The sequence below is a fragment of the Tinamus guttatus genome, unplaced genomic scaffold (genome assembly GCF_059628265.1).
Source record: "Tinamus guttatus ecotype Peru unplaced genomic scaffold, ASM5962826v1 Tinamus_guttatus_pri_ptg001150l, whole genome shotgun sequence".
Taxonomy (NCBI): domain Eukaryota; kingdom Metazoa; phylum Chordata; class Aves; order Tinamiformes; family Tinamidae; genus Tinamus; species Tinamus guttatus.
The window spans coordinates 3,189,820-3,217,556 of NW_028289684.1; the positions used below are offsets into that span (position 1 = coordinate 3,189,820).

The 27,737-nt window shown below is 56.4% G+C and overlaps 2 protein-coding genes across 2 annotated transcripts in view; both read left to right on the top strand.

Moving 5' to 3' along the window:
• Positions 1-5,055, top strand: part of LOC148590695 (uncharacterized) — a 36,677-nt gene extending 31,622 nt beyond the window's left edge. The window contains exons 22-25 of the mRNA XM_088538720.1: positions 2,615-2,698; positions 3,441-3,602; positions 3,992-4,105; positions 5,005-5,055. Coding sequence (XP_088394846.1) covers positions 2,615-2,698; positions 3,441-3,602; positions 3,992-4,105; positions 5,005-5,055 — 411 coding nt within the window. The remainder of the gene's footprint in view (positions 1-2,614; positions 2,699-3,440; positions 3,603-3,991; positions 4,106-5,004) is intronic.
• Positions 5,056-5,284: 229 nt separating this feature from the next.
• Positions 5,285-27,737, top strand: part of LOC148590696 (uncharacterized) — a 36,677-nt gene continuing 14,224 nt past the window's right edge. Inside the window, exons 1-14 of the mRNA XM_088538721.1 lie at positions 5,285-5,992; positions 8,727-8,849; positions 9,592-9,753; positions 10,143-10,265; positions 12,627-12,638; positions 14,917-15,000; positions 15,743-15,904; positions 16,294-16,416; positions 18,778-18,789; positions 21,068-21,151; positions 21,894-22,055; positions 22,445-22,567; positions 24,929-24,940; positions 27,219-27,302. Of these exons, the coding sequence (XP_088394847.1) occupies positions 5,285-5,992; positions 8,727-8,849; positions 9,592-9,753; positions 10,143-10,265; positions 12,627-12,638; positions 14,917-15,000; positions 15,743-15,904; positions 16,294-16,416; positions 18,778-18,789; positions 21,068-21,151; positions 21,894-22,055; positions 22,445-22,567; positions 24,929-24,940; positions 27,219-27,302 (1,974 nt within the window). The remainder of the gene's footprint in view (positions 5,993-8,726; positions 8,850-9,591; positions 9,754-10,142; positions 10,266-12,626; positions 12,639-14,916; positions 15,001-15,742; positions 15,905-16,293; positions 16,417-18,777; positions 18,790-21,067; positions 21,152-21,893; positions 22,056-22,444; positions 22,568-24,928; positions 24,941-27,218; positions 27,303-27,737) is intronic.

Sequence of the window (27,737 nt, forward strand, 5' to 3'; positions counted from 1 at the left end):
AGAACAAAGCTCCCTCCCATCATGGTCCCTGGAATGACCATGCTTTCAGAGGATGAGGCAGAGTCTCCAGAATATGCAGAGAAACATTCAGCTCATCTGCTCCCATCCATCCACCAAAGCTCTGAGTATCTTGCTCAGAGCACACCCAAAGACATGCAGAAACCTCTCACTTTCTCCTCGCCACCGGCATCAAGACCTCCTTCTGCACTGCTGGATATCCAACCAAAAGCGAGGCCAGGGAGCACACGAGAGCCTTTCCCCTCCATTGCGCAGCACTATTGCAGGCAGCCCGTCCCTCCAGCAGTTCCCAAGTCCCCTTCCCAGAGCGGAGCCCGGATGAGACCGATGCATTTAAAGCTGGTGACAGACAAGCCGGGGCAACATGAATGCTGACAGAGGGATTACCAGGAAACAGAATAAAAATGTTACTTCCAAGCACTGCATGGACGTTCTTGTAGGCCTGGGCTGCTCTGGTGGTTTGCACCTTGTCATGACAGGGACAGGCAAGTGCTTTGAGAGCTGCGCGAGACCTTGTGCCCAGGTCGCGAGGCAGACGAGCCAAAGCTTCTCTTCAAGCAGCCTACGGGGGGCAAGGGCTCCAGAGCGCCCTTTCTCGGGGCGAGGGCATTGGGGCAGGCCTGGGCTATCTAGCCATAACCCAGGCAGGCAAGGCTGCTCCCACCGCTTGCACTCACACATGTACTCCTGCGCTTGCTTCCCATCCCTCCGTTAGGGTGTCAGTAGAGGCAAGCCTGCTCTGCTTCAGAGTTCACCTGAAGCATTTCCATGGCAGCAGCCGAATGTCCACCGTTGATTTGGCGGCAGAGCGAGCTACCTATATGTATTTCAACTGCACAGAGACTTGGTGGACGGAGAACTCCCGCAAGGGTCATTCCATTCCCCACTCTAGCCCCAGCTCCATGTGCGTGTATATATGGTGGCGGGACACACGTCACTCTCGAAGCGAGCTGCAGTAGTGGCACTCTGGGTCTTAGGGCTTCCTGAGCCAGAGATTCCCCAGCATCAGCGTTTTCATAGCTGCCGGTGGACTTAGCCTACATGCCATTGTCTACTGCCTGCGTCAGCCCCATTTTGCTTCTGCCTGCCCTAAGGCACCTTAAGATTCTATCACTATGAGCGCCACAGTACAACGACACCTTGTCCAAAATAGTTATTTAAATAGAGACCTCTTCATTACCTGGCCACACTGTGTTGAGGAATCAGGCAACATAAAGCATGGAACAAGCAGTAGTAACAAACATCACGGCGACGCCGTACTTCCCAGTACACGCTTGAGCAGCAGACTGAAGGCAACAATCCCCCCCAGCCTAGGTGCTTTACGCCTGCAGTTCAGCAGTATGGAGAGACTGCTCCGGTCACGCAAATCACAAATAGCATGTGCTCAGCGTACAACAGATGACACCTTTTATCCAACAAATGGCTTGCCAGTATATGACACATAGGAATCCTCGGTGGTTCTCGTAAGAATCCTACCACTGTGGTGTCGCAGGGAGGACGGTTGTTCACTTGTTACTCTGCTTTTTGCTGGAGAGCATCTAGGCCTGTGCAGAGCACTCATTATTGACAAAATACTTGCTTAGAAGGGATTAAGCGGCCGAAGTCTTTCAGCAGCCTCTCCTTCCATGTTCCCTATGGTAACATCATGTGAGGAAAGGGACGGGCCAAAGAGCCACGGTCATGACACTCGTCTGGACGGACACGTCCAGTCCAGCCCATTACAAATGGCTGCCTCACATCACTGAGGCAGAGGGAGGTACATCTTTGGTACAAAGCGAGCTTTAAAAATGCTCAAGAAGATCTGCCGTCTGTGCAAACTGAGCTCCAAGGCCTCTCCTCCAAGGTCTGCGCAAGCCTCCACCCGGGGAAGACCGGCACAGAGCCGACAAGGCCCCTCGGCAAGGCGAGGGTAGGCCGGGCTGCAGGCCAGCCCCAGGGGGCCTGCCAGGACGGGCGGTGGCGCGCGAAAGCGGCCATGCGACAATGCGCCATTGTGAGGCTGGGGTCACTCATGAGGCGAGCGGCCGCGGCCGGCAGAGCTGGGTGCTGCTGGAGCCATTGGAGCCAGCGAAGTTCGCAGCTCGTGGAAAAAGTTTTGGAACAAAGCATGGAGAACATTCCCCGTGCTGATGTCCGAAACAGAGATGGATTAGCGAGCACAGAGGAGAAGAGGGCCGAGGTGTGTACTGGGCTGCAGAGAGGGCTCAGCGTGGGAGCCAGCAGCTGTGTGGGGCTGCTCTTGGCATTGGGAGTGCACAGGGGAGGGAGAGTGACAGGCATAGGGGGAGGCCGGAGGAGGCTCTTGGGGAACTGTGTCTCTTTGCCGCTGCTGGAGTCCAGCTCTGCAGGCCAGAGAGTGCTGTGCAAGGACGTCAGGGCTTGGTAAAGGGGCTGGAGTTGTAGGCAAGTGACCAGAGGAGCAGAGCGTGCTTGAGGAATAGGCCATTCTTGGCACCCTCCTTGCCTGGGGCTTTCAAGGCGCACTTCTGGAAGCTGCTGTGCAGGAAGGCTGTGGAGCCTGCGCTTCAAAAGCCCATGAGCGCCTCTTTCTTTCCAGCCCGGGCGCCGAAGACAGCAGCTCAGAGATTCTAATGAGCTGCTGAACTTGCCGCTTGGTGTCAAGATCCCCGTGGAGCCGGGCTCAAGCACAGTCTTCCACCGGACCAAGCTGGGTGTAAAGGTAAAAGCAGCTGAACGGAGTCAGGAAAGTCCCCTCTTCCTCCTCTTCTTGCTGGACACGCTGAGCATACTGCAAGAGGGACATTCCTCCATCCAAGCAGTGGGATATCCTGGTGTCAGCGGGAGCTACAGTCCTTAGTGTGACAGGGAACAGATGGTCTGTGCGCTCAGAGAAGGCAGGAGCTGCCAGGAGGAGGCCCCAGGTCGTGTGCAGGAGTTGGGAGAGCAGGTTGCAATGTGGGTCTCTGCCCACGCATGAGCTTGCAGAGCCAGTGGCAGCCTGGTGTGTGGCACTGGAGAAGTGTTCCACGGGGCCCGGCACGCAGCAGGCAGCAAGGCAGCCAGGGCGCAGTGTCCTAGCAGCAAGGCCAGCGATGCTCATACAGAACCTGGGAGACTCTCCAGGAGAGTTTTCCCTTCTCTTGCGCTCTGTCTGTGCACAGCTGTAAATGGCAAGGCTTCTCTATTGGGGAAACGTGTCAGGTATCCCTCTAGAGACAGCCACAAGACGGGAGCTGTGGAGCTGGGGGATTCTCCTCGGCTGAACTCTCCCGAGTAGAATAAGCTTTCCTTTGGGTACGATTCCCCCTAGCTTAGAGGCGAGCTAGGTGCTGAGCCAGGAATGACCCTAAATCCCTGAGCCTGGAGAGCGCTACCCTATGAGCTGACAAAGCTGCAAAGCGTCTTTGTCTCTTTCCTCAGCCACCCTACCCTGATCTTCCCATGCACAATGTATCTTACAGCTTCACCGGCCGGCCGGTCACTTTGATCTTGGAGATCCGTACTGTCACTTGCTGGGGAATGAGTACAACAGCCTGCATGACCCCCATTTGCGGAAATACTACAACCGCAAAGACAACCTGCGTAGGCTGAGGAGAGAAGGTTTCATCACCAAGGATGGCAAAGTAGGGTGTCCATGCGGGTGAGAAGTAGAGTTGCCACAGGAGGGGGAGGTTGCCAGAGTGCTTGCTGCAGCCACTGAGTGCAGGTGGAGGGCGCGGGACTGCTGTACTGCTTTCTCTGCTGCGGGCGCAGGAGTAGCCCAAAGCTCGCTCTGGGCATTCCCATCTGCTCTTCCCAGGCTGTGCGGTGCTGCCACAGCAGCGGGCACGTGGCCAGGAGACGCAGCGAGGAGCACGACTCCGCACTGGGTGCTGGGAGCCGGACTCCCTGACACCGGACAGGGCCCGGGCGCGCGGGAGCAGCTGCCACTGGGCTGGCGTTCCTCCCGCCAAGGCAGGCTGCGCATGAGCAGCACAAGTGCTGGGTGATTTCTCCCCTCATCTTGCCGTAGGTTGTTTGCAGCCTGCGTGAATTCAACCAGTACAGGCAGTACCTGACGACGCTCAAGATAGAGCTTGAGAAAACAGAAGGGCGGGAACACGATCCTAAACCTCAGGGTTCACAGGTACCTTTTGTGGTGCAGGGGGTTGAGGTTTCCCTTCTCCCAGGAAGGCATGACCTGAAGAAGCGGGGAAGGCTGAGCTGGTGTGCCAGCTCTTGTGGCATGGAAAGGACTGCGCAGGTCCGTGCTGAGCAGCTGATGCAGGGTGCGGGATTTGGGCACGGGTGGGAAAGTCGTCCCTGAGTGCCCTCCGAGTGCTGAGAGAGGCCCTTCTCTCCTGCTCCCTGCTTCCCCATCTTGGGCAACGGCTTCTCAGAAAGCATGACAATGCAGGGAACTCCAGGGTCAAGGACTGCTTGTTCCTACTCATAAAATGAGCATTCTTCACATTCAGGTCTGGACAAGGTGCCAACAAGCCTCCGATAATAGGCAGAGGTGTCACGGGAGCCAAGCAGGCAAGACCCGTGGCAGCCAAGACCATGGCACCCGTGGCAGCCAAGACCATGGCACCCGTGGCAGCCAGGAAAACACCACCCATGGCAGCCAAGAACAAAGCACCAATGGCAGCCAAGATCACAACACCTGTGGCAGTGAAGAACACAAAACCTGTGGCAGCCACCAACACAACACCCGTGGTAGCCACGAACGCAACACCCATGGCAGCCAGGACCAGAACGCCCGTGGCAGCCAAGAAATTACCACCAACGGCAGCCAAGAAAAGAACACCCATGGCAGCCATGAACACAAGCACCATGGCAGTCAAGAAGACAACAACCACGGGAGCCTAGACCACAACCCCCAAGGCAATCAAGACCACAGGGCCAATGGCAGCCAGGACCACAACACCTGTGACAGTCAAGCCTCCAACGCCCACCGCAGGCAAGGCCGGGGCCAAGAGTTCAAGCCAGTAAGTCAGCCTCCTCCACCCCCTCTCTTCAGTCTGTTCACCGTTCACTCAACAGGTCCTCCTGCTTTCTGTTGCAGAAGTGCTCAAAGGAGGAAAGGCCCGCTAAAGCCCGCACCACCTTGAACTGGAAAAGGCTGACAGAAGTGCAGGAGCTGGCAGAGCGCATGGTGGAGAAAGTGCTGCAGAGGGTGAAAGAGCTGGAGCAGTCAGTCCACATTTTAAGCAGGGCTCCCCTGATGATCCGCGGAAGGTTGTTTGATACTGGAGGAAGGGTCGGGCTTTCAGAGACGCCTCCTCCAGATCTCTGGGAGGAAGTGTGGCAGGCGGCTAGAGAGATGGCAGCAAGCCTTTCGGATCACCTGCGGAAGCGAGGGGCATACAGGACATCAAACACCTCTGAGCCCACGCTGCTGGCCAGGCGCGGGCAGAAGCGCGTTGTCGCCGGAGCCACTCCAGAAGGCACATTGGGTGAAAGCAGAGCGAGGCAAGATGACTTTCCTAGGCAGGACGCAGCAGCTTCTCTGCCTTCTTTGGACAAAATCACCAGAGATGCTGCTAAGAGCATTGCAGCCACCTTGAAACGGTTTGTAGCGTCTCAGTTTGAGTATCGCTTCCACTGCAAGTTTTTGGAGATCCTGAAGCTGCCCGTGAAGACTCTTTCTCAGAGACAGCTGCAGCCACCCCAGGCACCTTCCTTGAGCCAGGTCAGGGAAGAAGAAGGATCGTCGGGAGCCTCTGAAGAGCAGGCACAAGAAGCCACGAGCCTCCTGGTGTTGCCACCCTTCCAAAATGCTGCTGAGATATTCCAAGACAGGAGCGCACTTGAAGGGGACAGTAGCATTGCCAAAGCAATTTGCAAAATTCAGCAGCTCCGCTCAGAATTAAAAGTGTATGCGGAGAACTTTGTCCACGAGGCTCTGGAAACCCTGAAGAAGCAGCAGAAGGTGAAAAACGAAAGGTTTACCAAGGCAAGACCCTTGAAGGACACGGCAGAAGAAAGCACCGTGCAGAGTGGCCCCGTGGACCGGCTAGAAGAGCTGCATGTTCGGCCTCTGCCTGCACGAGATAGAGACGTGCCTTGCAGAAGGCAGGTGGCAAAAGAGCTCAACTGGAGAGATGAGAACGGCAGCAATCTGGGACAGGTCTTTCCAAAACCAGAAGGAAGGACTACTGCTCCTGGCAAATTAGTGGACAGTCAGCCAAGAACAAAGCTCCCTCCCATCATGGTCCCTGGAATGACCATGCTTTCAGAGGATGAGGCAGAGTCTCCAGAATATGCAGAGAAACATTCAGCTCATCTGCTCCCATCCATCCACCAAAGCTCTGAGTATCTTGCTCAGAGCACACCCAAAGACATGCAGAAACCTCTCACTTTCTCCTCGCCACCGGCATCAAGACCTCCTTCTGCACTGCTGGATATCCAACCAAAAGCGAGGCCAGGGAGCACACGAGAGCCTTTCCCCTCCATTGCGCAGCACTATTGCAGGCAGCCCGTCCCTCCAGCAGTTCCCAAGTCCCCTTCCCAGAGCGGAGCCCGGATGAGACCGATGCATTTAAAGCTGGTGACAGACAAGCCGGGGCAACATGAATGCTGACAGAGGGATTACCAGGAAACAGAATAAAAATGTTACTTCCAAGCACTGCATGGACGTTCTTGTAGGCCTGGGCTGCTCTGGTGGTTTGCACCTTGTCATGACAGGGACAGGCAAGTGCTTTGAGAGCTGCGCGAGACCTTGTGCCCAGGTCGCGAGGCAGACGAGCCAAAGCTTCTCTTCAAGCAGCCTACGGGGGGCAAGGGCTCCAGAGCGCCCTTTCTCGGGGCGAGGGCATTGGGGCAGGCCTGGGCTATCTAGCCATAACCCAGGCAGGCAAGGCTGCTCCCACCACTTGCACTCACACATGTACTCCTGCGCTTGCTTCCCATCCCTCCGTTAGGGTGTCAGTAGAGGCAAGCCTGCTCTGCTTCAGAGTTCACCTGAAGCATTTCCATGGCAGCAGCCGAATGTCCACCGTTGATTTGGCGGCAGAGCGAGCTACCTATATGTATTTCAACTGCACAGAGACTTGGTGGACGGAGAACTCCCGCAAGGGTCATTCCATTCCCCACTCTAGCCCCAGCTCCATGTGCGTGTATATATGGTGGCGGGACACACGTCACTCTCGAAGCGAGCTGCAGTAGTGGCACTCTGGGTCTTAGGGCTTCCTGAGCCAGAGATTCCCCAGCATCAGCGTTTTCATAGCTGCCGGTGGACTTAGCCTACATGCCATTGTCTACTGCCTGCGTCAGCCCCATTTTGCTTCTGCCTGCCCTAAGGCACCTTAAGATTCTATCACTATGAGCGCCACAGTACAACGACACCTTGTCCAAAATAGTTATTTAAATAGAGACCTCTTCATTACCTGGCCACACTGTGTTGAGGAATCAGGCAACATAAAGCATGGAACAAGCAGTAGTAACAAACATCACGGCGACGCCGTACTTCCCAGTACACGCTTGAGCAGCAGACTGAAGGCAACAATCCCCCCCAGCCTAGGTGCTTTACGCCTGCAGTTCAGCAGTATGGAGAGACTGCTCCGGTCACGCAAATCACAAATAGCATGTGCTCAGCGTACAACAGATGACACCTTTTATCCAACAAATGGCTTGCCAGTATATGACACATAGGAATCCTCGGTGGTTCTCGTAAGAATCCTACCACTGTGGTGTCGCAGGGAGGACGGTTGTTCACTTGTTACTCTGCTTTTTGCTGGAGAGCATCTAGGCCTGTGCAGAGCACTCATTATTGACAAAATACTTGCTTAGAAGGGATTAAGCGGCCGAAGTCTTTCAGCAGCCTCTCCTTCCATGTTCCCTATGGTAACATCATGTGAGGAAAGGGACGGGCCAAAGAGCCACGGTCATGACACTCGTCTGGACGGACACGTCCAGTCCAGCCCATTACAAATGGCTGCCTCACATCACTGAGGCAGAGGGAGGTACATCTTTGGTACAAAGCGAGCTTTAAAAATGCTCAAGAAGATCTGCCGTCTGTGCAAACTGAGCTCCAAGGCCTCTCCTCCAAGGTCTGCGCAAGCCTCCACCCGGGGAAGACCGGCACAGAGCCGACAAGGCCCCTCGGCAAGGCGAGGGTAGGCCGGGCTGCAGGCCAGCCCCAGGGGGCCTGCCAGGACGGGCGGTGGCGCGCGAAAGCGGCCATGCGACAATGCGCCATTGTGAGGCTGGGGTCACTCATGAGGCGAGCGGCCGCGGCCGGCAGAGCTGGGTGCTGCTGGAGCCATTGGAGCCAGCGAAGTTCGCAGCTCGTGGAAAAAGTTTTGGAACAAAGCATGGAGAACATTCCCCGTGCTGATGTCCGAAACAGAGATGGATTAGCGAGCACAGAGGAGAAGAGGGCCGAGGTGTGTACTGGGCTGCAGAGAGGGCTCAGCGTGGGAGCCAGCAGCTGTGTGGGGCTGCTCTTGGCATTGGGAGTGCACAGGGGAGGGAGAGTGACAGGCATAGGGGGAGGCCGGAGGAGGCTCTTGGGGAACTGTGTCTCTTTGCCGCTGCTGGAGTCCAGCTCTGCAGGCCAGAGAGTGCTGTGCAAGGACGTCAGGGCTTGGTAAAGGGGCTGGAGTTGTAGGCAAGTGACCAGAGGAGCAGAGCGTGCTTGAGGAATAGGCCATTCTTGGCACCCTCCTTGCCTGGGGCTTTCAAGGCGCACTTCTGGAAGCTGCTGTGCAGGAAGGCTGTGGAGCCTGCGCTTCAAAAGCCCATGAGCGCCTCTTTCTTTCCAGCCCGGGCGCCGAAGACAGCAGCTCAGAGATTCTAATGAGCTGCTGAACTTGCCGCTTGGTGTCAAGATCCCCGTGGAGCCGGGCTCAAGCACAGTCTTCCACCGGACCAAGCTGGGTGTAAAGGTAAAAGCAGCTGAACGGAGTCAGGAAAGTCCCCTCTTCCTCCTCTTCTTGCTGGACACGCTGAGCATACTGCAAGGGGGACATTCCTCCATCCAAGCAGTGGGATATCCTGGTGTCAGCGGGAGCTACAGTCCTTAGTGTGACAGGGAACAGATGGTCTGTGCGCTCAGAGAAGGCAGGAGCTGCCAGGAGGAGGCCCCAGGTCGTGTGCAGGAGTTGGGAGAGCAGGTTGCAATGTGGGTCTCTGCCCACGCATGAGCTTGCAGAGCCAGTGGCAGCCTGGTGTGTGGCACTGGAGAAGTGTTCCACGGGGCCCGGCACGCAGCAGGCAGCAAGGCAGCCAGGGCGCAGTGTCCTAGCAGCAAGGCCAGCGATGCTCATACAGAACCTGGGAGACTCTCCAGGAGAGTTTTCCCTTCTCTTGCGCTCTGTCTGTGCACAGCTGTAAATGGCAAGGCTTCTCTATTGGGGAAACGTGTCAGGTATCCCTCTAGAGACAGCCACAAGACGGGAGCTGTGGAGCTGGGGGATTCTCCTCGGCTGAACTCTCCCAAGTAGAATAAGCTTTCCTTTGGGTACGATTCCCCCTAGCTTAGAGGCGAGCTAGGTGCTGAGCCAGGAATGACCCTAAATCCCTGAGCCTGGAGAGCGCTACCCTATGAGCTGACAAAGCTGCAAAGCGTCTTTGTCTCTTTCCTCAGCCACCCTACCCTGATCTTCCCATGCACAATGTATCTTACAGCTTCACCGGCCGGCCGGTCACTTTGATCTTGGAGATCCGTACTGTCACTTGCTGGGGAATGAGTACAACAGCCTGCATGACCCCCATTTGCGGAAATACTACAACCGCAAAGACAACCTGCGTAGGCTGAGGAAAGAAGGTTTCATCACCAAGGATGGCAAAGTAGGGTGTCCATGCGGGTGAGAAGTAGAGTTGCCACAGGAGGGGGAGGTTGCCAGAGTGCTTGCTGCAGCCACTGAGTGCAGGTGGAGGGCGCGGGACTGCTGTACTGCTTTCTCTGCTGCGGGCGCAGGAGTAGCCCAAAGCTCGCTCTGGGCATTCCCATCTGCTCTTCCCAGGCTGTGCGGTGCTGCCACAGCAGCGGGCACGTGGCCAGGAGACGCAGCGAGGAGCACGACTCCGCACTGGGTGCTGGGAGCCGGACTCCCTGACACCGGACAGGGCCCGGGCGCGCGGGAGCAGCTGCCACTGGGCTGGCGTTCCTCCCGCCAAGGCAGGCTGCGCATGAGCAGCACAAGTGCTGGGTGATTTCTCCCCTCATCTTGCCGTAGGTTGTTTGCAGCCTGCGTGAATTCAACCAGTACAGGCAGTACCTGACGACGCTCAAGATAGAGCTTGAGAAAACAGAAGGGCGGGAACACGATCCTAAACCTCAGGGTTCACAGGTACCTTTTGTGGTGCAGGGGGTTGAGGTTTCCCTTCTCCCAGGAAGGCATGACCTGAAGAAGCGGGGAAGGCTGAGCTGGTGTGCCAGCTCTTGTGGCATGGAAAGGACTGCGCAGGTCCGTGCTGAGCAGCTGATGCAGGGTGCGGGATTTGGGCACGGGTGGGAAAGTCGTCCCTGAGTGCCCTCCAAGTGCTGAGAGAGGCCCTTCTCTCCTGCTCCCTGCTTCCCCATCTTGGGCAACGGCTTCTCAGAAAGCATGACAATGCAGGGAACTCCAGGGTCAAGGACTGCTTGTTCCTACTCATAAAATGAGCATTCTTCACATTCAGGTCTGGACAAGGTGCCAACAAGCCTCCGATAATAGGCAGAGGTGTCACGGGAGCCAAGCAGGCAAGACCCGTGGCAGCCAAGACCATGGCACCCGTGGCAGCCAAGACCATGGCACCCGTGGCAGCCAGGAAAACACCACCCATGGCAGCCAAGAACAAAGCACCAATGGCAGCCAAGATCACAACACCTGTGGCAGTGAAGAACACAAAACCTGTGGCAGCCACCAACACAACACCCGTGGTAGCCACGAACGCAACACCCATGGCAGCCAGGACCAGAACGCCCGTGGCAGCCAAGAAATTACCACCAACGGCAGCCAAGAAAAGAACACCCATGGCAGCCATGAACACAAGCACCATGGCAGTCAAGAAGACAACAACCACGGGAGCCTAGACCACAACCCCCAAGGCAATCAAGACCACAGGGCCAATGGCAGCCAGGACCACAACACCTGTGACAGTCAAGCCTCCAACGCCCACCGCAGGCAAGGCCGGGGCCAAGAGTTCAATCCAGTAAGTCAGCCTCCTCCACCCCCTCTCTTCAGTCTGTTCACCGTTCACTCAACAGGTCCTCCTGCTTTCTGTTGCAGAAGTGCTCAAAGGAGGAAAGGCCCGCTAAAGCCCGCACCACCTTGAACTGGAAAAGGCTGACAGAAGTGCAGGAGCTGGCAGAGCGCATGGTGGAGAAAGTGCTGCAGAGGGTGAAAGAGCTGGAGCAGTCAGTCCACATTTTAAGCAGGGCTCCCCTGATGATCCGCGGAAGGTTGTTTGATACTGGAGGAAGGGTCGGGCTTTCAGAGACGCCTCCTCCAGATCTCTGGGAGGAAGTGTGGCAGGCGGCTAGAGAGATGGCAGCAAGCCTTTCGGATCACCTGCGGAAGCGAGGGGCATACAGGACATCAAACACCTCTGAGCCCACGCTGCTGGCCAGGCGCGGGCAGAAGCGCGTTGTCGCCGGAGCCACTCCAGAAGGCACATTGGGTGAAAGCAGAGCGAGGCAAGATGACTTTCCTAGGCAGGACGCAGCAGCTTCTCTGCCTTCTTTGGACAAAATCACCAGAGATGCTGCTAAGAGCATTGCAGCCACCTTGAAACGGTTTGTAGCGTCTCAGTTTGAGTATCGCTTCCACTGCAAGTTTTTGGAGATCCTGAAGCTGCCCGTGAAGACTCTTTCTCAGAGACAGCTGCAGCCACCCCAGGCACCTTCCTTGAGCCAGGTCAGGGAAGAAGAAGGATCGTCGGGAGCCTCTGAAGAGCAGGCACAAGAAGCCACGAGCCTCCTGGTGTTGCCACCCTTCCAAAATGCTGCTGAGATATTCCAAGACAGGAGCGCACTTGAAGGGGACAGTAGCATTGCCAAAGCAATTTGCAAAATTCAGCAGCTCCGCTCAGAATTAAAAGTGTATGCGGAGAACTTTGTCCACGAGGCTCTGGAAACCCTGAAGAAGCAGCAGAAGGTGAAAAACGAAAGGTTTACCAAGGCAAGACCCTTGAAGGACACGGCAGAAGAAAGCACCGTGCAGAGTGGCCCCGTGGACCGGCTAGAAGAGCTGCATGTTCGGCCTCTGCCTGCACGAGATAGAGACGTGCCTTGCAGAAGGCAGGTGGCAAAAGAGCTCAACTGGAGAGATGAGAACGGGAGCAATCTGGGACAGGTCTTTCCAAAACCAGAAGGAAGGACTACTGCTCCTGGCAAGTTAGTGGACAGTCAGCCAAGAACAAAGCTCCCTCCCATCATGGTCCCTGGAATGACCATGCTTTCAGAGGATGAGGCAGAGTCTCCAGAATATGCAGAGAAACATTCAGCTCATCTGCTCCCATCCATCCACCAAAGCTCTGAGTATCTTGCTCAGAGCACACCCAAAGACATGCAGAAACCTCTCACTTTCTCCTCGCCACCGGCATCAAGACCTCCTTCTGCACTGCTGGATATCCAACCAAAAGCGAGGCCAGGGAGCACACGAGAGCCTTTCCCCTCCATTGCGCAGCACTATTGCAGGCAGCCCGTCCCTCCAACAGCTCCAAAGTGCCCTTCCCAGAGCGGAGCCCGGGTGAGACCGATGCATTTAAAGCTGGTGACAGACAAGCCGGGGCAACATGAATGCTGACAGAGGGATTACCAGGAAACAGAATAAAAATGTTACTTCCAAGCACTGCATGGACGTTCTTGTAGGCCTGGGCTGCTCTGGTGGTTTGCACCTTGTCATGACAGGGACAGGCAAGTGCTTTGAGAGCTGCGCGAGACCTTGTGCCCAGGTCGCGAGGCAGACGAGCCAAAGCTTCTCTTCAAGCAGCCTACGGGGGGCAAGGGCTCCAGAGCGCCCTTTCTCGGGGCGAGGGCATTGGGGCAGGCCTGGGCTATCTAGCCATAACCCAGGCAGGCAAGGCTGCTCCCACCGCTTGCACTCACACATGTACTCCTGCGCTTGCTTCCCATCCCTCCGTTAGGGTGTCAGTAGAGGCAAGCCTGCTCTGCTTCAGAGTTCACCTGAAGCATTTCCATGGCAGCAGCCGAATGTCCACCGTTGATTTGGCGGCAGAGCGAGCTACCTATATGTATTTCAACTGCACAGAGACTTGGTGGACGGAGAACTCCCGCAAGGGTCATTCCATTCCCCACTCTAGCCCCAGCTCCATGTGCGTGTATATATGCTGGCGGGACACACGTCACTCTCGAAGCGAGCTGCAGTAGTGGCACTCTGGGTCTTAGGGCTTCCTGAGCCAGAGATTCCCCAGCATCAGCGTTTTCATAGCTGCCGGTGGACTTAGCCTACATGCCATTGTCTACTGCCTGCGTCAGCCCCATTTTGCTTCTGCCTGCCCTAAGGCACCTTAAGATTCTATCACTATGAGCGCCACAGTACAACGACACCTTGTCCAAAATAGTTATTTAAATAGAGACCTCTTCATTACCTGGCCACACTGTGTTGAGGAATCAGGCAACATAAAGCATGGAACAAGCAGTAGTAACAAACATCACGGCGACGCCGTACTTCCCAGTACACGCTTGAGCAGCAGACTGAAGGCAACAATCCCCCCCAGCCTAGGTGCTTTACGCCTGCAGTTCAGCAGTATGGAGAGACTGCTCCGGTCACGCAAATCACAAATAGCATGTGCTCAGCGTACAACAGATGACACCTTTTATCCAACAAATGGCTTGCCAGTATATGACACATAGGAATCCTCGGTGGTTCTCGTAAGAATCCTACCACTGTGGTGTCGCAGGGAGGACGGTTGTTCACTTGTTACTCTGCTTTTTGCTGGAGAGCATCTAGGCCTGTGCAGAGCACTCATTATTGACAAAATACTTGCTTAGAAGGGATTAAGCGGCCGAAGTCTTTCAGCAGCCTCTCCTTCCATGTTCCCTATGGTAACATCATGTGAGGAAAGGGACGGGCCAAAGAGCCACGGTCATGACACTCGTCTGGACGGACACGTCCAGTCCAGCCCATTACAAATGGCTGCCTCACATCACTGAGGCAGAGGGAGGTACATCTTTGGTACAAAGCGAGCTTTAAAAATGCTCAAGAAGATCTGCCGTCTGTGCAAACTGAGCTCCAAGGCCTCTCCTCCAAGGTCTGCGCAAGCCTCCACCCGGGGAAGACCGGCACAGAGCCGACAAGGCCCCTCGGCAAGGCGAGGGTAGGCCGGGCTGCAGGCCAGCCCCAGGGGGCCTGCCAGGACGGGCGGTGGCGCGCGAAAGCGGCCATGCGACAATGCGCCATTGTGAGGCTGGGGTCACTCATGAGGCGAGCGGCCGCGGCCGGCAGAGCTGGGTGCTGCTGGAGCCATTGGAGCCAGCGAAGTTCGCAGCTCGTGGAAAAAGTTTTGGAACAAAGCATGGAGAACATTCCCCGTGCTGATGTCCGAAACAGAGATGGATTAGCGAGCACAGAGGAGAAGAGGGCCGAGGTGTGTACTGGGCTGCAGAGAGGGCTCAGCGTGGGAGCCAGCAGCTGTGTGGGGCTGCTGTTGGCATTGGGAGTGCACAGGGGAGGGAGAGTGACAGGCATAGGGGGAGGCCGGAGGAGGCTCTTGGGGAACTGTGTCTCTTTGCCGCTGCTGGAGTCCAGCTCTGCAGGCCAGAGAGTGCTGTGCAAGGACGTCAGGGCTTGGTAAAGGGGCTGGAGTTGTAGGCAAGTGACCAGAGGAGCAGAGCGTGCTTGAGGAATAGGCCATTCTTGGCACCCTCCTTGCCTGGGGCTTTCAAGGCGCACTTCTGGAAGCTGCTGTGCAGGAAGGCTGTGGAGCCTGCGCTTCAAAAGCCCATGAGCGCCTCTTTCTTTCCAGCCCGGGCGCCGAAGACAGCAGCTCAGAGATTCTAATGAGCTGCTGAACTTGCCGCTTGGTGTCAAGATCCCCGTGGAGCCGGGCTCAAGCACAGTCTTCCACCGGACCAAGCTGGGTGTAAAGGTAAAAGCAGCTGAACGGAGTCAGGAAAGTCCCCTCTTCCTCCTCTTCTTGCTGGACACGCTGAGCATACTGCAAGAGGGACATTCCTCCATCCAAGCAGTGGGATATCCTGGTGTCAGCGGGAGCTACAGTCCTTAGTGTGACAGGGAACAGATGGTCTGTGCGCTCAGAGAAGGCAGGAGCTGCCAGGAGGAGGCCCCAGGTCGTATGCAGGAGTTGGGAGAGCAGGTTGCAATGTGGGTCTCTGCCCACGCATGAGCTTGCAGAGCCAGTGGCAGCCTGGTGTGTGGCACTGGAGAAGTGTTCCACGGGGCCCGGCGCGCAGCAGGCAGCAAGGCAGCCAGGGCGCAGTGTCCTAGCAGCAAGGCCAGCGATGCTCATACAGAACCTGGGAGACTCTCCAGGAGAGTTTTCCCTTCTCTTGCGCTCTGTCTGTGCACAGTTGTAAATGGCAAGGCTTCTCTATTGGGGAAACGTGTCAGGTATCCCTCTAGAGACAGCCACAAGACAGGAGCTGTGGAGCTGGGGGATTCTCCTCGGCTGAACTCTCCCAAGTAGAATAAGCTTTCCTTTGGGTACGATTCCCCCTAGCTTAGGGGCGAGCTAGGTGCTGAGCCAGGAATGACCCTAAATCCCTGAGCCTGGAGAGCGCTACCCTATGAGCTGACAAAGCTGCAAAGCGTCTTTGTCTCTTTCCTCAGCCACCCTACCCTGATCTTCCCATGCACAATGTATCTTACAGCTTCACCGGCCGGCCGGTCACTTTGATCTTGGAGATCCGTACTGTCACTTGCTGGGGAATGAGTACAACAGCCTGCATGACCCCCATTTGCGGAAATACTACAACCGCAAAGACAACCTGCGTAGGCTGAGGAGAGAAGGTTTCATCACCAAGGATGGCAAAGTAGGGTGTCCATGCGGGTGAGAAGTAGAGTTGCCACAGGAGGGGGAGGTTGCCAGAGTGCTTGCTGCAGCCACTGAGTGCAGGTGGAGGGCGCGGGACTGCTGTACTGCTTTCCCTGCTGCGGGCGCAGGAGTAGCCCAAAGCTCGCTCTGGGCATTCCCATCTGCTCTTCCCAGGCTGTGCGGTGCTGCCACAGCAGCGGGCACGTGGCCAGGAGACGCAGCGAGGAGCACGACTCCGCACTGGGTGCTGGGAGCCGGACTCCCTGACACCGGACAGGGCCCGGGCGCGCGGGAGCAGCTGCCACTGGGCTGGCGTTCCTCCCGCCAAGGCAGGCTGCGCATGAGCAGCACAAGTGCTGGGTGATTTCTCCCCTCATCTTGCCGTAGGTTGTTTGCAGCCTGCGTGAATTCAACCAGTACAGGCAGTACCTGACGACGCTCAAGATAGAGCTTGAGAAAACAGAAGGGCGGGAACACGATCCTAAACCTCAGGGTTCACAGGTACCTTTTGTGGTGCAGGGGGTTGAGGTTTCCCTTCTCCCAGGAAGGCATGACCTGAAGAAGCGGGGAAGGCTGAGCTGGTGTGCCAGCTCTTGTGGCATGGAAAGGACTGCGCAGGTCCGTGCTGAGCAGCTGATGCAGGGTGCGGGATTTGGGCACGGGTGGGAAAGTCGTCCCTGAGTGCCGTCCGAGTGCTGAGAGAGGCCCTTCTCTCCTGCTCCCTGCTTCCCCATCTTGGGCAACGGCTTCTCAGAAAGCATGACAATGCAGGGAACTCCAGGGTCAAGGACTGCTTGTTCCTACTCATAAAATGAGCATTCTTCACATTCAGGTCTGGACAAGGTGCCAACAAGCCTCCGATAATAGGCAGAGGTGTCACGGGAGCCAAGCAGGCAAGACCCGTGGCAGCCAAGACCATGGCACCCGTGGCAGCCAAGACCATGGCACCCGTGGCAGCCAGGAAAACACCACCCATGGCAGCCAAGAACAAAGCACCAATGGCAGCCAAGATCACAACACCTGTGGCAGTGAAGAACACAAAACCTGTGGCAGCCACCAACACAACACCCGTGGTAGCCACGAACGCAACACCCATGGCAGCCAGGACCAGAACGCCCGTGGCAGCCAAGAAATTGCCACCAACGGCAGCCAAGAAAAGAACACCCATGGCAGCCATGAACACAAGCACCATGGCAGTCAAGAAGACAACAACCACGGGAGCCTAGACCACAACCCCCAAGGCAATCAAGACCACAGGGCCAATGGCAGCCAGGACCACAACACCTGTGACAGTCAAGCCTCCAACGCCCACCGCAGGCAAGGCCGGGGCCAAGAGTTCAATCCAGTAAGTCAGCCTCCTCCACCCCCTCTCTTCAGTCTGTTCACCGTTCACTCAACAGGTCCTCCTGCTTTCTGTTGCAGAAGTGCTCAAAGGAGGAAAGGCCCGCTAAAGCCCGCACCACCTTGAACTGGAAAAGGCTGACAGAAGTGCAGGAGCTGGCAGAGCGCATGGTGGAGAAAGTGCTGCAGAGGGTGAAAGAGCTGGAGCAGTCAGTCCACATTTTAAGCAGGGCTCCCCTGATGATCCGCGGAAGGTTGTTTGATACTGGAGGAAGGGTCGGGCTTTCAGAGACGCCTCCTCCAGATCTCTGGGAGGAAGTGTGGCAGGCGGCTAGAGAGATGGCAGCAAGCCTTTCGGATCACCTGCGGAAGCGAGGGGCATACAGGACATCAAACACCTCTGAGCCCACGCTGCTGGCCAGGCGCGGGCAGAAGCGCGTTGTCGCCGGAGCCACTCCAGAAGGCACATTGGGTGAAAGCAGAGCGAGGCAAGATGACTTTCCTAGGCAGGACGCAGCAGCTTCTCTGCCTTCTTTGGACAAAATCACCAGAGATGCTGCTAAGAGCATTGCAGCCACCTTGAAACGGTTTGTAGCGTCTCAGTTTGAGTATCGCTTCCACTGCAAGTTTTTGGAGATCCTGAAGCTGCCCGTGAAGACTCTTTCTCAGAGACAGCTGCAGCCACCCCAGGCACCTTCCTTGAGCCAGGTCAGGGAAGAAGAAGGATCGTCGGGAGCCTCTGAAGAGCAGGCACAAGAAGCCACGAGCCTCCTGGTGTTGCCACCCTTCCAAAATGCTGCTGAGATATTCCAAGACAGGAGCGCACTTGAAGGGGACAGTAGCATTGCCAAAGCAATTTGCAAAATTCAGCAGCTCCGCTCAGAATTAAAAGTGTATGCGGAGAACTTTGTCCACGAGGCTCTGGAAACCCTGAAGAAGCAGCAGAAGGTGAAAAACGAAAGGTTTACCAAGGCAAGACCCTTGAAGGACACGGCAGAAGAAAGCACCGTGCAGAGTGGCCCCGTGGACCGGCTAGAAGAGCTGCATGTTCGGCCTCTGCCTGCACGAGATAGAGACGTGCCTTGCAGAAGGCAGGTGGCAAAAGAGCTCAACTGGAGAGATGAGAACGGGAGCAATCTGGGACAGGTCTTTCCAAAACCAGAAGGAAGGACTACTGCTCCTGGCAAGTTAGTGGACAGTCAGCCAAGAACAAAGCTCCCTCCCATCATGGTCCCTGGAATGACCATGCTTTCAGAGGATGAGGCAGAGTCTCCAGAATATGCAGAGAAACATTCAGCTCATCTGCTCCCATCCATCCACCAAAGCTCTGAGTATCTTGCTCAGAGCACACCCAAAGACATGCAGAAACCTCTCACTTTCTCCTCGCCACCGGCATCAAGACCTCCTTCTGCACTGCTGGATATCCAACCAAAAGCGAGGCCAGGGAGCACACGAGAGCCTTTCCCCTCCATTGCGCAGCACTATTGCAGGCAGCCCGTCCCTCCAACAGCTCCAAAGTGCCCTTCCCAGAGCGGAGCCCGGGTGAGACCGATGCATTTAAAGCTGGTGACAGACAAGCCAGGGCAACATGAATGCTGACAGAGGGATTACCAGGAAACAGAATAAAAATGTTACTTCCAAGCACTGCATGGACGTTCTTGTAGGCCTGGGCTGCTCTGGTGGTTTGCACCTTGTCATGACAGGGACAGGCAAGTGCTTTGAGAGCTGCGCGAGACCTTGTGCCCAGGTCGCGAGGCAGACGAGCCAAAGCTTCTCTTCAAGCAGCCTACGGGGGGCAAGGGCTCCAGAGCGCCCTTTCTCGGGGCGAGGGCATTGGGGCAGGCCTGGGCTATCTAGCCATAACCCAGGCAGGCAAGGCTGCTCCCACCGCTTGCACTCACACATGTACTCCTGCGCTTGCTTCCCATCCCTCCGTTAGGGTGTCAGTAGAGGCAAGCCTGCTCTGCTTCAGAGTTCACCTGAAGCATTTCCATGGCAGCAGCCGAATGTCCACCGTTGATTTGGCGGCAGAGCGAGCTACCTATATGTATTTCAACTGCACAGAGACTTGGTGGACGGAGAACTCCCGCAAGGGTCATTCCATTCCCCACTCTAGCCCCAGCTCCATGTGCGTGTATATATGCTGGCGGGACACACGTCACTCTCGAAGCGAGCTGCAGTAGTGGCACTCTGGGTCTTAGGGCTTCCTGAGCCAGAGATTCCCCAGCATCAGCGTTTTCATAGCTGCCGGTGGACTTAGCCTACATGCCATTGTCTACTGCCTGCGTCAGCCCCATTTTGCTTCTGCCTGCCCTAAGGCACCTTAAGATTCTATCACTATGAGCGCCACAGTACAACGACACCTTGTCCAAAATAGTTATTTAAATAGAGACCTCTTCATTACCTGGCCACACTGTGTTGAGGAATCAGGCAACATAAAGCATGGAACAAGCAGTAGTAACAAACATCACGGCGACGCCGTACTTCCCAGTACACGCTTGAGCAGCAGACTGAAGGCAACAATCCCCCCCAGCCTAGGTGCTTTACGCCTGCAGTTCAGCAGTATGGAGAGACTGCTCCGGTCACGCAAATCACAAATAGCATGTGCTCAGCGTACAACAGATGACACCTTTTATCCAACAAATGGCTTGCCAGTATATGACACATAGGAATCCTCGGTGGTTCTCGTAAGAATCCTACCACTGTGGTGTCGCAGGGAGGACGGTTGTTCACTTGTTACTCTGCTTTTTGCTGGAGAGCATCTAGGCCTGTGCAGAGCACTCATTATTGACAAAATACTTGCTTAGAAGGGATTAAGCGGCCGAAGTCTTTCAGCAGCCTCTCCTTCCATGTTCCCTATGGTAACATCATGTGAGGAAAGGGACGGGCCAAAGAGCCACGGTCATGACACTCGTCTGGACGGACACGTCCAGTCCAGCCCATTACGAATGGCTGCCTCACATCACTGAGGCAGAGGGAGGTACATCTTTGGTACAAAGCGAGCTTTAAAAATGCTCAAGAAGATCTGCCGTCTGTGCAAACTGAGCTCCAAGGCCTCTCCTCCAAGGTCTGCGCAAGCCTCCACCCGGGGAAGACCGGCACAGAGCCGACAAGGCCCCTCGGCAAGGCGAGGGTAGGCCGGGCTGCAGGCCAGCCCCAGGGGGCCTGCCAGGACGGGCGGTGGCGCGCGAAAGCGGCCATGCGACAATGCGCCATTGTGAGGCTGGGGTCACTCATGAGGCGAGCGGCCGCGGCCGGCAGAGCTGGGTGCTGCTGGAGCCATTGGAGCCAGCGAAGTTCGCAGCTCGTGGAAAAAGTTTTGGAACAAAGCATGGAGAACATTCCCCGTGCTGATGTCCGAAACAGAGATGGATTAGCGAGCACAGAGGAGAAGAGGGCCGAGGTGTGTACTGGGCTGCAGAGAGGGCTCAGCGTGGGAGCCAGCAGCTGTGTGGGGCTGCTCTTGGCATTGGGAGTGCACAGGGGAGGGAGAGTGACAGGCATAGGGGGAGGCCGGAGGAGGCTCTTGGGGAACTGTGTCTCTTTGCCGCTGCTGGAGTCCAGCTCTGCAGGCCAGAGAGTGCTGTGCAAGGACGTCAGGGCTTGGTAAAGGGGCTGGAGTTGTAGGCAAGTGACCAGAGGAGCAGAGCGTGCTTGAGGAATAGGCCATTCTTGGCACCCTCCTTGCCTGGGGCTTTCAAGGCGCACTTCTGGAAGCTGCTGTGCAGGAAGGCTGTGGAGCCTGCGCTTCAAAAGCCCATGAGCGCCTCTTTCTTTCCAGCCCGGGCGCCGAAGACAGCAGCTCAGAGATTCTAATGAGCTGCTGAACTTGCCGCTTGGTGTCAAGATCCCCGTGGAGCCGGGCTCAAGCACAGTCTTCCACCGGACCAAGCTGGGTGTAAAGGTAAAAGCAGCTGAACGGAGTCAGGAAAGTCCCCTCTTCCTCCTCTTCTTGCTGGACACGCTGAGCATACTGCAAGAGGGACATTCCTCCATCCAAGCAGTGGGATATCCTGGTGTCAGCGGGAGCTACAGTCCTTAGTGTGACAGGGAACAGATGGTCTGTGCGCTCAGAGAAGGCAGGAGCTGCCAGGAGGAGGCCCCAGGTCGTATGCAGGAGTTGGGAGAGCAGGTTGCAATGTGGGTCTCTGCCCACGCATGAGCTTGCAGAGCCAGTGGCAGCCTGGTGTGTGGCACTGGAGAAGTGTTCCACGGGGCCCGGCGCGCAGCAGGCAGCAAGGCAGCCAGGGCGCAGTGTCCTAGCAGCAAGGCCAGCGATGCTCATACAGAACCTGGGAGACTCTCCAGGAGAGTTTTCCCTTCTCTTGCGCTCTGTCTGTGCACAGTTGTAAATGGCAAGGCTTCTCTATTGGGGAAACGTGTCAGGTATCCCTCTAGAGACAGCCACAAGACAGGAGCTGTGGAGCTGGGGGATTCTCCTCGGCTGAACTCTCCCAAGTAGAATAAGCTTTCCTTTGGGTACGATTCCCCCTAGCTTAGGGGCGAGCTAGGTGCTGAGCCAGGAATGACCCTAAATCCCTGAGCCTGGAGAGCGCTACCCTATGAGCTGACAAAGCTGCAAAGCGTCTTTGTCTCTTTCCTCAGCCACCCTACCCTGATCTTCCCATGCACAATGTATCTTACAGCTTCACCGGCCGGCCGGTCACTTTGATCTTGGAGATCCGTACTGTCACTTGCTGGGGAATGAGTACAACAGCCTGCATGACCCCCATTTGCGGAAATACTACAACCGCAAAGACAACCTGCGTAGGCTGAGGAGAGAAGGTTTCATCACCAAGGATGGCAAAGTAGGGTGTCCATGCGGGTGAGAAGTAGAGTTGCCACAGGAGGGGGAGGTTGCCAGAGTGCTTGCTGCAGCCACTGAGTGCAGGTGGAGGGCGCGGGACTGCTGTACTGCTTTCCCTGCTGCGGGCGCAGGAGTAGCCCAAAGCTCGCTCTGGGCATTCCCATCTGCTCTTCCCAGGCTGTGCGGTGCTGCCACAGCAGCGGGCACGTGGCCAGGAGACGCAGCGAGGAGCACGACTCCGCACTGGGTGCTGGGAGCCGGACTCCCTGACACCGGACAGGGCCCGGGCGCGCGGGAGCAGCTGCCACTGGGCTGGCGTTCCTCCCGCCAAGGCAGGCTGCGCATGAGCAGCACAAGTGCTGGGTGATTTCTCCCCTCATCTTGCCGTAGGTTGTTTGCAGCCTGCGTGAATTCAACCAGTACAGGCAGTACCTGACGACGCTCAAGATAGAGCTTGAGAAAACAGAAGGGCGGGAACACGATCCTAAACCTCAGGGTTCACAGGTACCTTTTGTGGTGCAGGGGGTTGAGGTTTCCCTTCTCCCAGGAAGGCATGACCTGAAGAAGCGGGGAAGGCTGAGCTGGTGTGCCAGCTCTTGTGGCATGGAAAGGACTGCGCAGGTCCGTGCTGAGCAGCTGATGCAGGGTGCGGGATTTGGGCACGGGTGGGAAAGTCGTCCCTGAGTGCCGTCCGAGTGCTGAGAGAGGCCCTTCTCTCCTGCTCCCTGCTTCCCCATCTTGGGCAACGGCTTCTCAGAAAGCATGACAATGCAGGGAACTCCAGGGTCAAGGACTGCTTGTTCCTACTCATAAAATGAGCATTCTTCACATTCAGGTCTGGACAAGGTGCCAACAAGCCTCCGATAATAGGCAGAGGTGTCACGGGAGCCAAGCAGGCAAGACCCGTGGCAGCCAAGACCATGGCACCCGTGGCAGCCAAGACCATGGCACCCGTGGCAGCCAGGAAAACACCACCCATGGCAGCCAAGAACAAAGCACCAATGGCAGCCAAGATCACAACACCTGTGGCAGTGAAGAACACAAAACCTGTGGCAGCCACCAACACAACACCCGTGGTAGCCACGAACGCAACACCCATGGCAGCCAGGACCAGAACGCCCGTGGCAGCCAAGAAATTGCCACCAACGGCAGCCAAGAAAAGAACACCCATGGCAGCCATGAACACAAGCACCATGGCAGTCAAGAAGACAACAACCACGGGAGCCTAGACCACAACCCCCAAGGCAATCAAGACCACAGGGCCAATGGCAGCCAGGACCACAACACCTGTGACAGTCAAGCCTCCAACGCCCACCGCAGGCAAGGCCGGGGCCAAGAGTTCAATCCAGTAAGTCAGCCTCCTCCACCCCCTCTCTTCAGTCTGTTCACCGTTCACTCAACAGGTCCTCCTGCTTTCTGTTGCAGAAGTGCTCAAAGGAGGAAAGGCCCGCTAAAGCCCGCACCACCTTGAACTGGAAAAGGCTGACAGAAGTGCAGGAGCTGGCAGAGCGCATGGTGGAGAAAGTGCTGCAGAGGGTGAAAGAGCTGGAGCAGTCAGTCCACATTTTAAGCAGGGCTCCCCTGATGATCCGCGGAAGGTTGTTTGATACTGGAGGAAGGGTCGGGCTTTCAGAGACGCCTCCTCCAGATCTCTGGGAGGAAGTGTGGCAGGCGGCTAGAGAGATGGCAGCAAGCCTTTCGGATCACCTGCGGAAGCGAGGGGCATACAGGACATCAAACACCTCTGAGCCCACGCTGCTGGCCAGGCGCGGGCAGAAGCGCGTTGTCGCCGGAGCCACTCCAGAAGGCACATTGGGTGAAAGCAGAGCGAGGCAAGATGACTTTCCTAGGCAGGACGCAGCAGCTTCTCTGCCTTCTTTGGACAAAATCACCAGAGATGCTGCTAAGAGCATTGCAGCCACCTTGAAACGGTTTGTAGCGTCTCAGTTTGAGTATCGCTTCCACTGCAAGTTTTTGGAGATCCTGAAGCTGCCCGTGAAGACTCTTTCTCAGAGACAGCTGCAGCCACCCCAGGCACCTTCCTTGAGCCAGGTCAGGGAAGAAGAAGGATCGTCGGGAGCCTCTGAAGAGCAGGCACAAGAAGCCACGAGCCTCCTGGTGTTGCCACCCTTCCAAAATGCTGCTGAGATATTCCAAGACAGGAGCGCACTTGAAGGGGACAGTAGCATTGCCAAAGCAATTTGCAAAATTCAGCAGCTCCGCTCAGAATTAAAAGTGTATGCGGAGAACTTTGTCCACGAGGCTCTGGAAACCCTGAAGAAGCAGCAGAAGGTGAAAAACGAAAGGTTTACCAAGGCAAGACCCTTGAAGGACACGGCAGAAGAAAGCACCGTGCAGAGTGGCCCCGTGGACCGGCTAGAAGAGCTGCATGTTCGGCCTCTGCCTGCACGAGATAGAGACGTGCCTTGCAGAAGGCAGGTGGCAAAAGAGCTCAACTGGAGAGATGAGAACGGCAGCAATCTGGGACAGGTCTTTCCAAAACCAGAAGGAAGGACTACTGCTCCTGGCAAGTTAGTGGACAGTCAGCCAAGAACAAAGCTCCCTCCCATCATGGTCCCTGGAATGACCATGCTTTCAGAGGATGAGGCAGAGTCTCCAGAATATGCAGAGAAACATTCAGCTCATCTGCTCCCATCCATCCACCAAAGCTCTGAGTATCTTGCTCAGAGCACACCCAAAGACATGCAGAAACCTCTCACTTTCTCCTCGCCACCGGCATCAAGACCTCCTTCTGCACTGCTGGATATCCAACCAAAAGCGAGGCCAGGGAGCACACGAGAGCCTTTCCCCTCCATTGCGCAGCACTATTGCAGGCAGCCCGTCCCTCCAACAGCTCCAAAGTGCCCTTCCCAGAGCGGAGCCCGGGTGAGACCGATGCATTTAAAGCTGGTGACAGACAAGCCGGGGCAACATGAATGCTGACAGAGGGATTACCAGGAAACAGAATAAAAATGTTACTTCCAAGCACTGCATGGACGTTCTTGTAGGCCTGGGCTGCTCTGGTGGTTTGCACCTTGTCATGACAGGGACAGGCAAGTGCTTTGAGAGCTGCGCGAGACCTTGTGCCCAGGTCGCGAGGCAGATGAGCCAAAGCTTCTCTTCAAGCAGCCTACGGGGGGCAAGGGCTCCAGAGCGCCCTTTCTCGGGGCGAGGGCATTGGGGCAGGCCTGGGCTATCTAGCCATAACCCAGGCAGGCAAGGCTGCTCCCACCGCTTGCACTCACACATGTACTCCTGCGCTTGCTTCCCATCCCTCCGTTAGGGTGTCAGTAGAGGCAAGCCTGCTCTGCTTCAGAGTTCACCTGAAGCATTTCCATGGCAGCAGCCGAATGTCCACCGTTGATTTGGCGGCAGAGCGAGCTACCTATATGTATTTCAACTGCACAGAGACTTGGTGGACGGAGAACTCCCGCAAGGGTCATTCCATTCCCCACTCTAGCCCCAGCTCCATGTGCGTGTATATATGCTGGCGGGACACACGTCACTCTCGAAGCGAGCTGCAGTAGTGGCACTCTGGGTCTTAGGGCTTCCTGAGCCAGAGATTCCCCAGCATCAGCGTTTTCATAGCTGCCGGTGGACTTAGCCTACATGCCATTGTCTACTGCCTGCGTCAGCCCCATTTTGCTTCTGCCTGCCCTAAGGCACCTTAAGATTCTATCACTATGAGCGCCACAGTACAACGACACCTTGTCCAAAATAGTTATTTAAATAGAGACCTCTTCATTACCTGGCCACACTGTGTTGAGGAATCAGGCAACATAAAGCATGGAACAAGCAGTAGTAACAAACATCACGGCGACGCCGTACTTCCCAGTACACGCTTGAGCAGCAGACTGAAGGCAACAATCCCCCCCAGCCTAGGTGCTTTACGCCTGCAGTTCAGCAGTATGGAGAGACTGCTCCGGTCACGCAAATCACAAATAGCATGTGCTCAGCGTACAACAGATGACACCTTTTATCCAACAAATGGCTTGCCAGTATATGACACATAGGAATCCTCGGTGGTTCTCGTAAGAATCCTACCACTGTGGTGTCGCAGGGAGGACGGTTGTTCACTTGTTACTCTGCTTTTTGCTGGAGAGCATCTAGGCCTGTGCAGAGCACTCATTATTGACAAAATACTTGCTTAGAAGGGATTAAGCGGCCGAAGTCTTTCAGCAGCCTCTCCTTCCATGTTCCCTATGGTAACATCATGTGAGGAAAGGGACGGGCCAAAGAGCCACGGTCATGACACTCGTCTGGACGGACACGTCCAGTCCAGCCCATTACGAATGGCTGCCTCACATCACTGAGGCAGAGGGAGGTACATCTTTGGTACAAAGCGAGCTTTAAAAATGCTCAAGAAGATCTGCCGTCTGTGCAAACTGAGCTCCAAGGCCTCTCCTCCAAGGTCTGCGCAAGCCTCCACCCGGGGAAGACCGGCACAGAGCCGACAAGGCCCCTCGGCAAGGCGAGGGTAGGCCGGGCTGCAGGCCAGCCCCAGGGGGCCTGCCAGGACGGGCGGTGGCGCGCGAAAGCGGCCATGCGACAATGCGCCATTGTGAGGCTGGGGTCACTCATGAGGCGAGCGGCCGCGGCCGGCAGAGCTGGGTGCTGCTGGAGCCATTGGAGCCAGCGAAGTTCGCAGCTCGTGGAAAAAGTTTTGGAACAAAGCATGGAGAACATTCCCCGTGCTGATGTCCGAAACAGAGATGGATTAGCGAGCACAGAGGAGAAGAGGGCCGAGGTGTGTACTGGGCTGCAGAGAGGGCTCAGCGTGGGAGCCAGCAGCTGTGTGGGGCTGCTGTTGGCATTGGGAGTGCACAGGGGAGGGAGAGTGACAGGCATAGGGGGAGGCCGGAGGAGGCTCTTGGGGAACTGTGTCTCTTTGCCGCTGCTGGAGTCCAGCTCTGCAGGCCAGAGAGTGCTGTGCAAGGACGTCAGGGCTTGGTAAAGGGGCTGGAGTTGTAGGCAAGTGACCAGAGGAGCAGAGCGTGCTTGAGGAATAGGCCATTCTTGGCACCCTCCTTGCCTGGGGCTTTCAAGGCGCACTTCTGGAAGCTGCTGTGCAGGAAGGCTGTGGAGCCTGCGCTTCAAAAGCCCATGAGCGCCTCTTTCTTTCCAGCCCGGGCGCCGAAGACAGCAGCTCAGAGATTCTAATGAGCTGCTGAACTTGCCGCTTGGTGTCAAGATCCCCGTGGAGCCGGGCTCAAGCACAGTCTTCCACCGGACCAAGCTGGGTGTAAAGGTAAAAGCAGCTGAACGGAGTCAGGAAAGTCCCCTCTTCCTCCTCTTCTTGCTGGACACGCTGAGCATACTGCAAGAGGGACATTCCTCCATCTAAGCAGTGGGATATCCTGGTGTCAGCGGGAGCTACAGTCCTTAGTGTGACAGGGAACAGATGGTCTGTGCGCTCAGAGAAGGCAGGAGCTGCCAGGAGGAGGCCCCAGGTCGTGTGCAGGAGTTGGGAGAGCAGGTTGCAATGTGGGTCTCTGCCCACGCATGAGCTTGCAGAGCCAGTGGCAGCCTGGTGTGTGGCACTGGAGAAGTGTTCCACGGGGCCCGGCGCGCAGCAGGCAGCAAGGCAGCCAGGGCGCAGTGTCCTAGCAGCAAGGCCAGCGATGCTCATACAGAACCTGGGAGACTCTCCAGGAGAGTTTTCCCTTCTCTTGCGCTCTGTCTG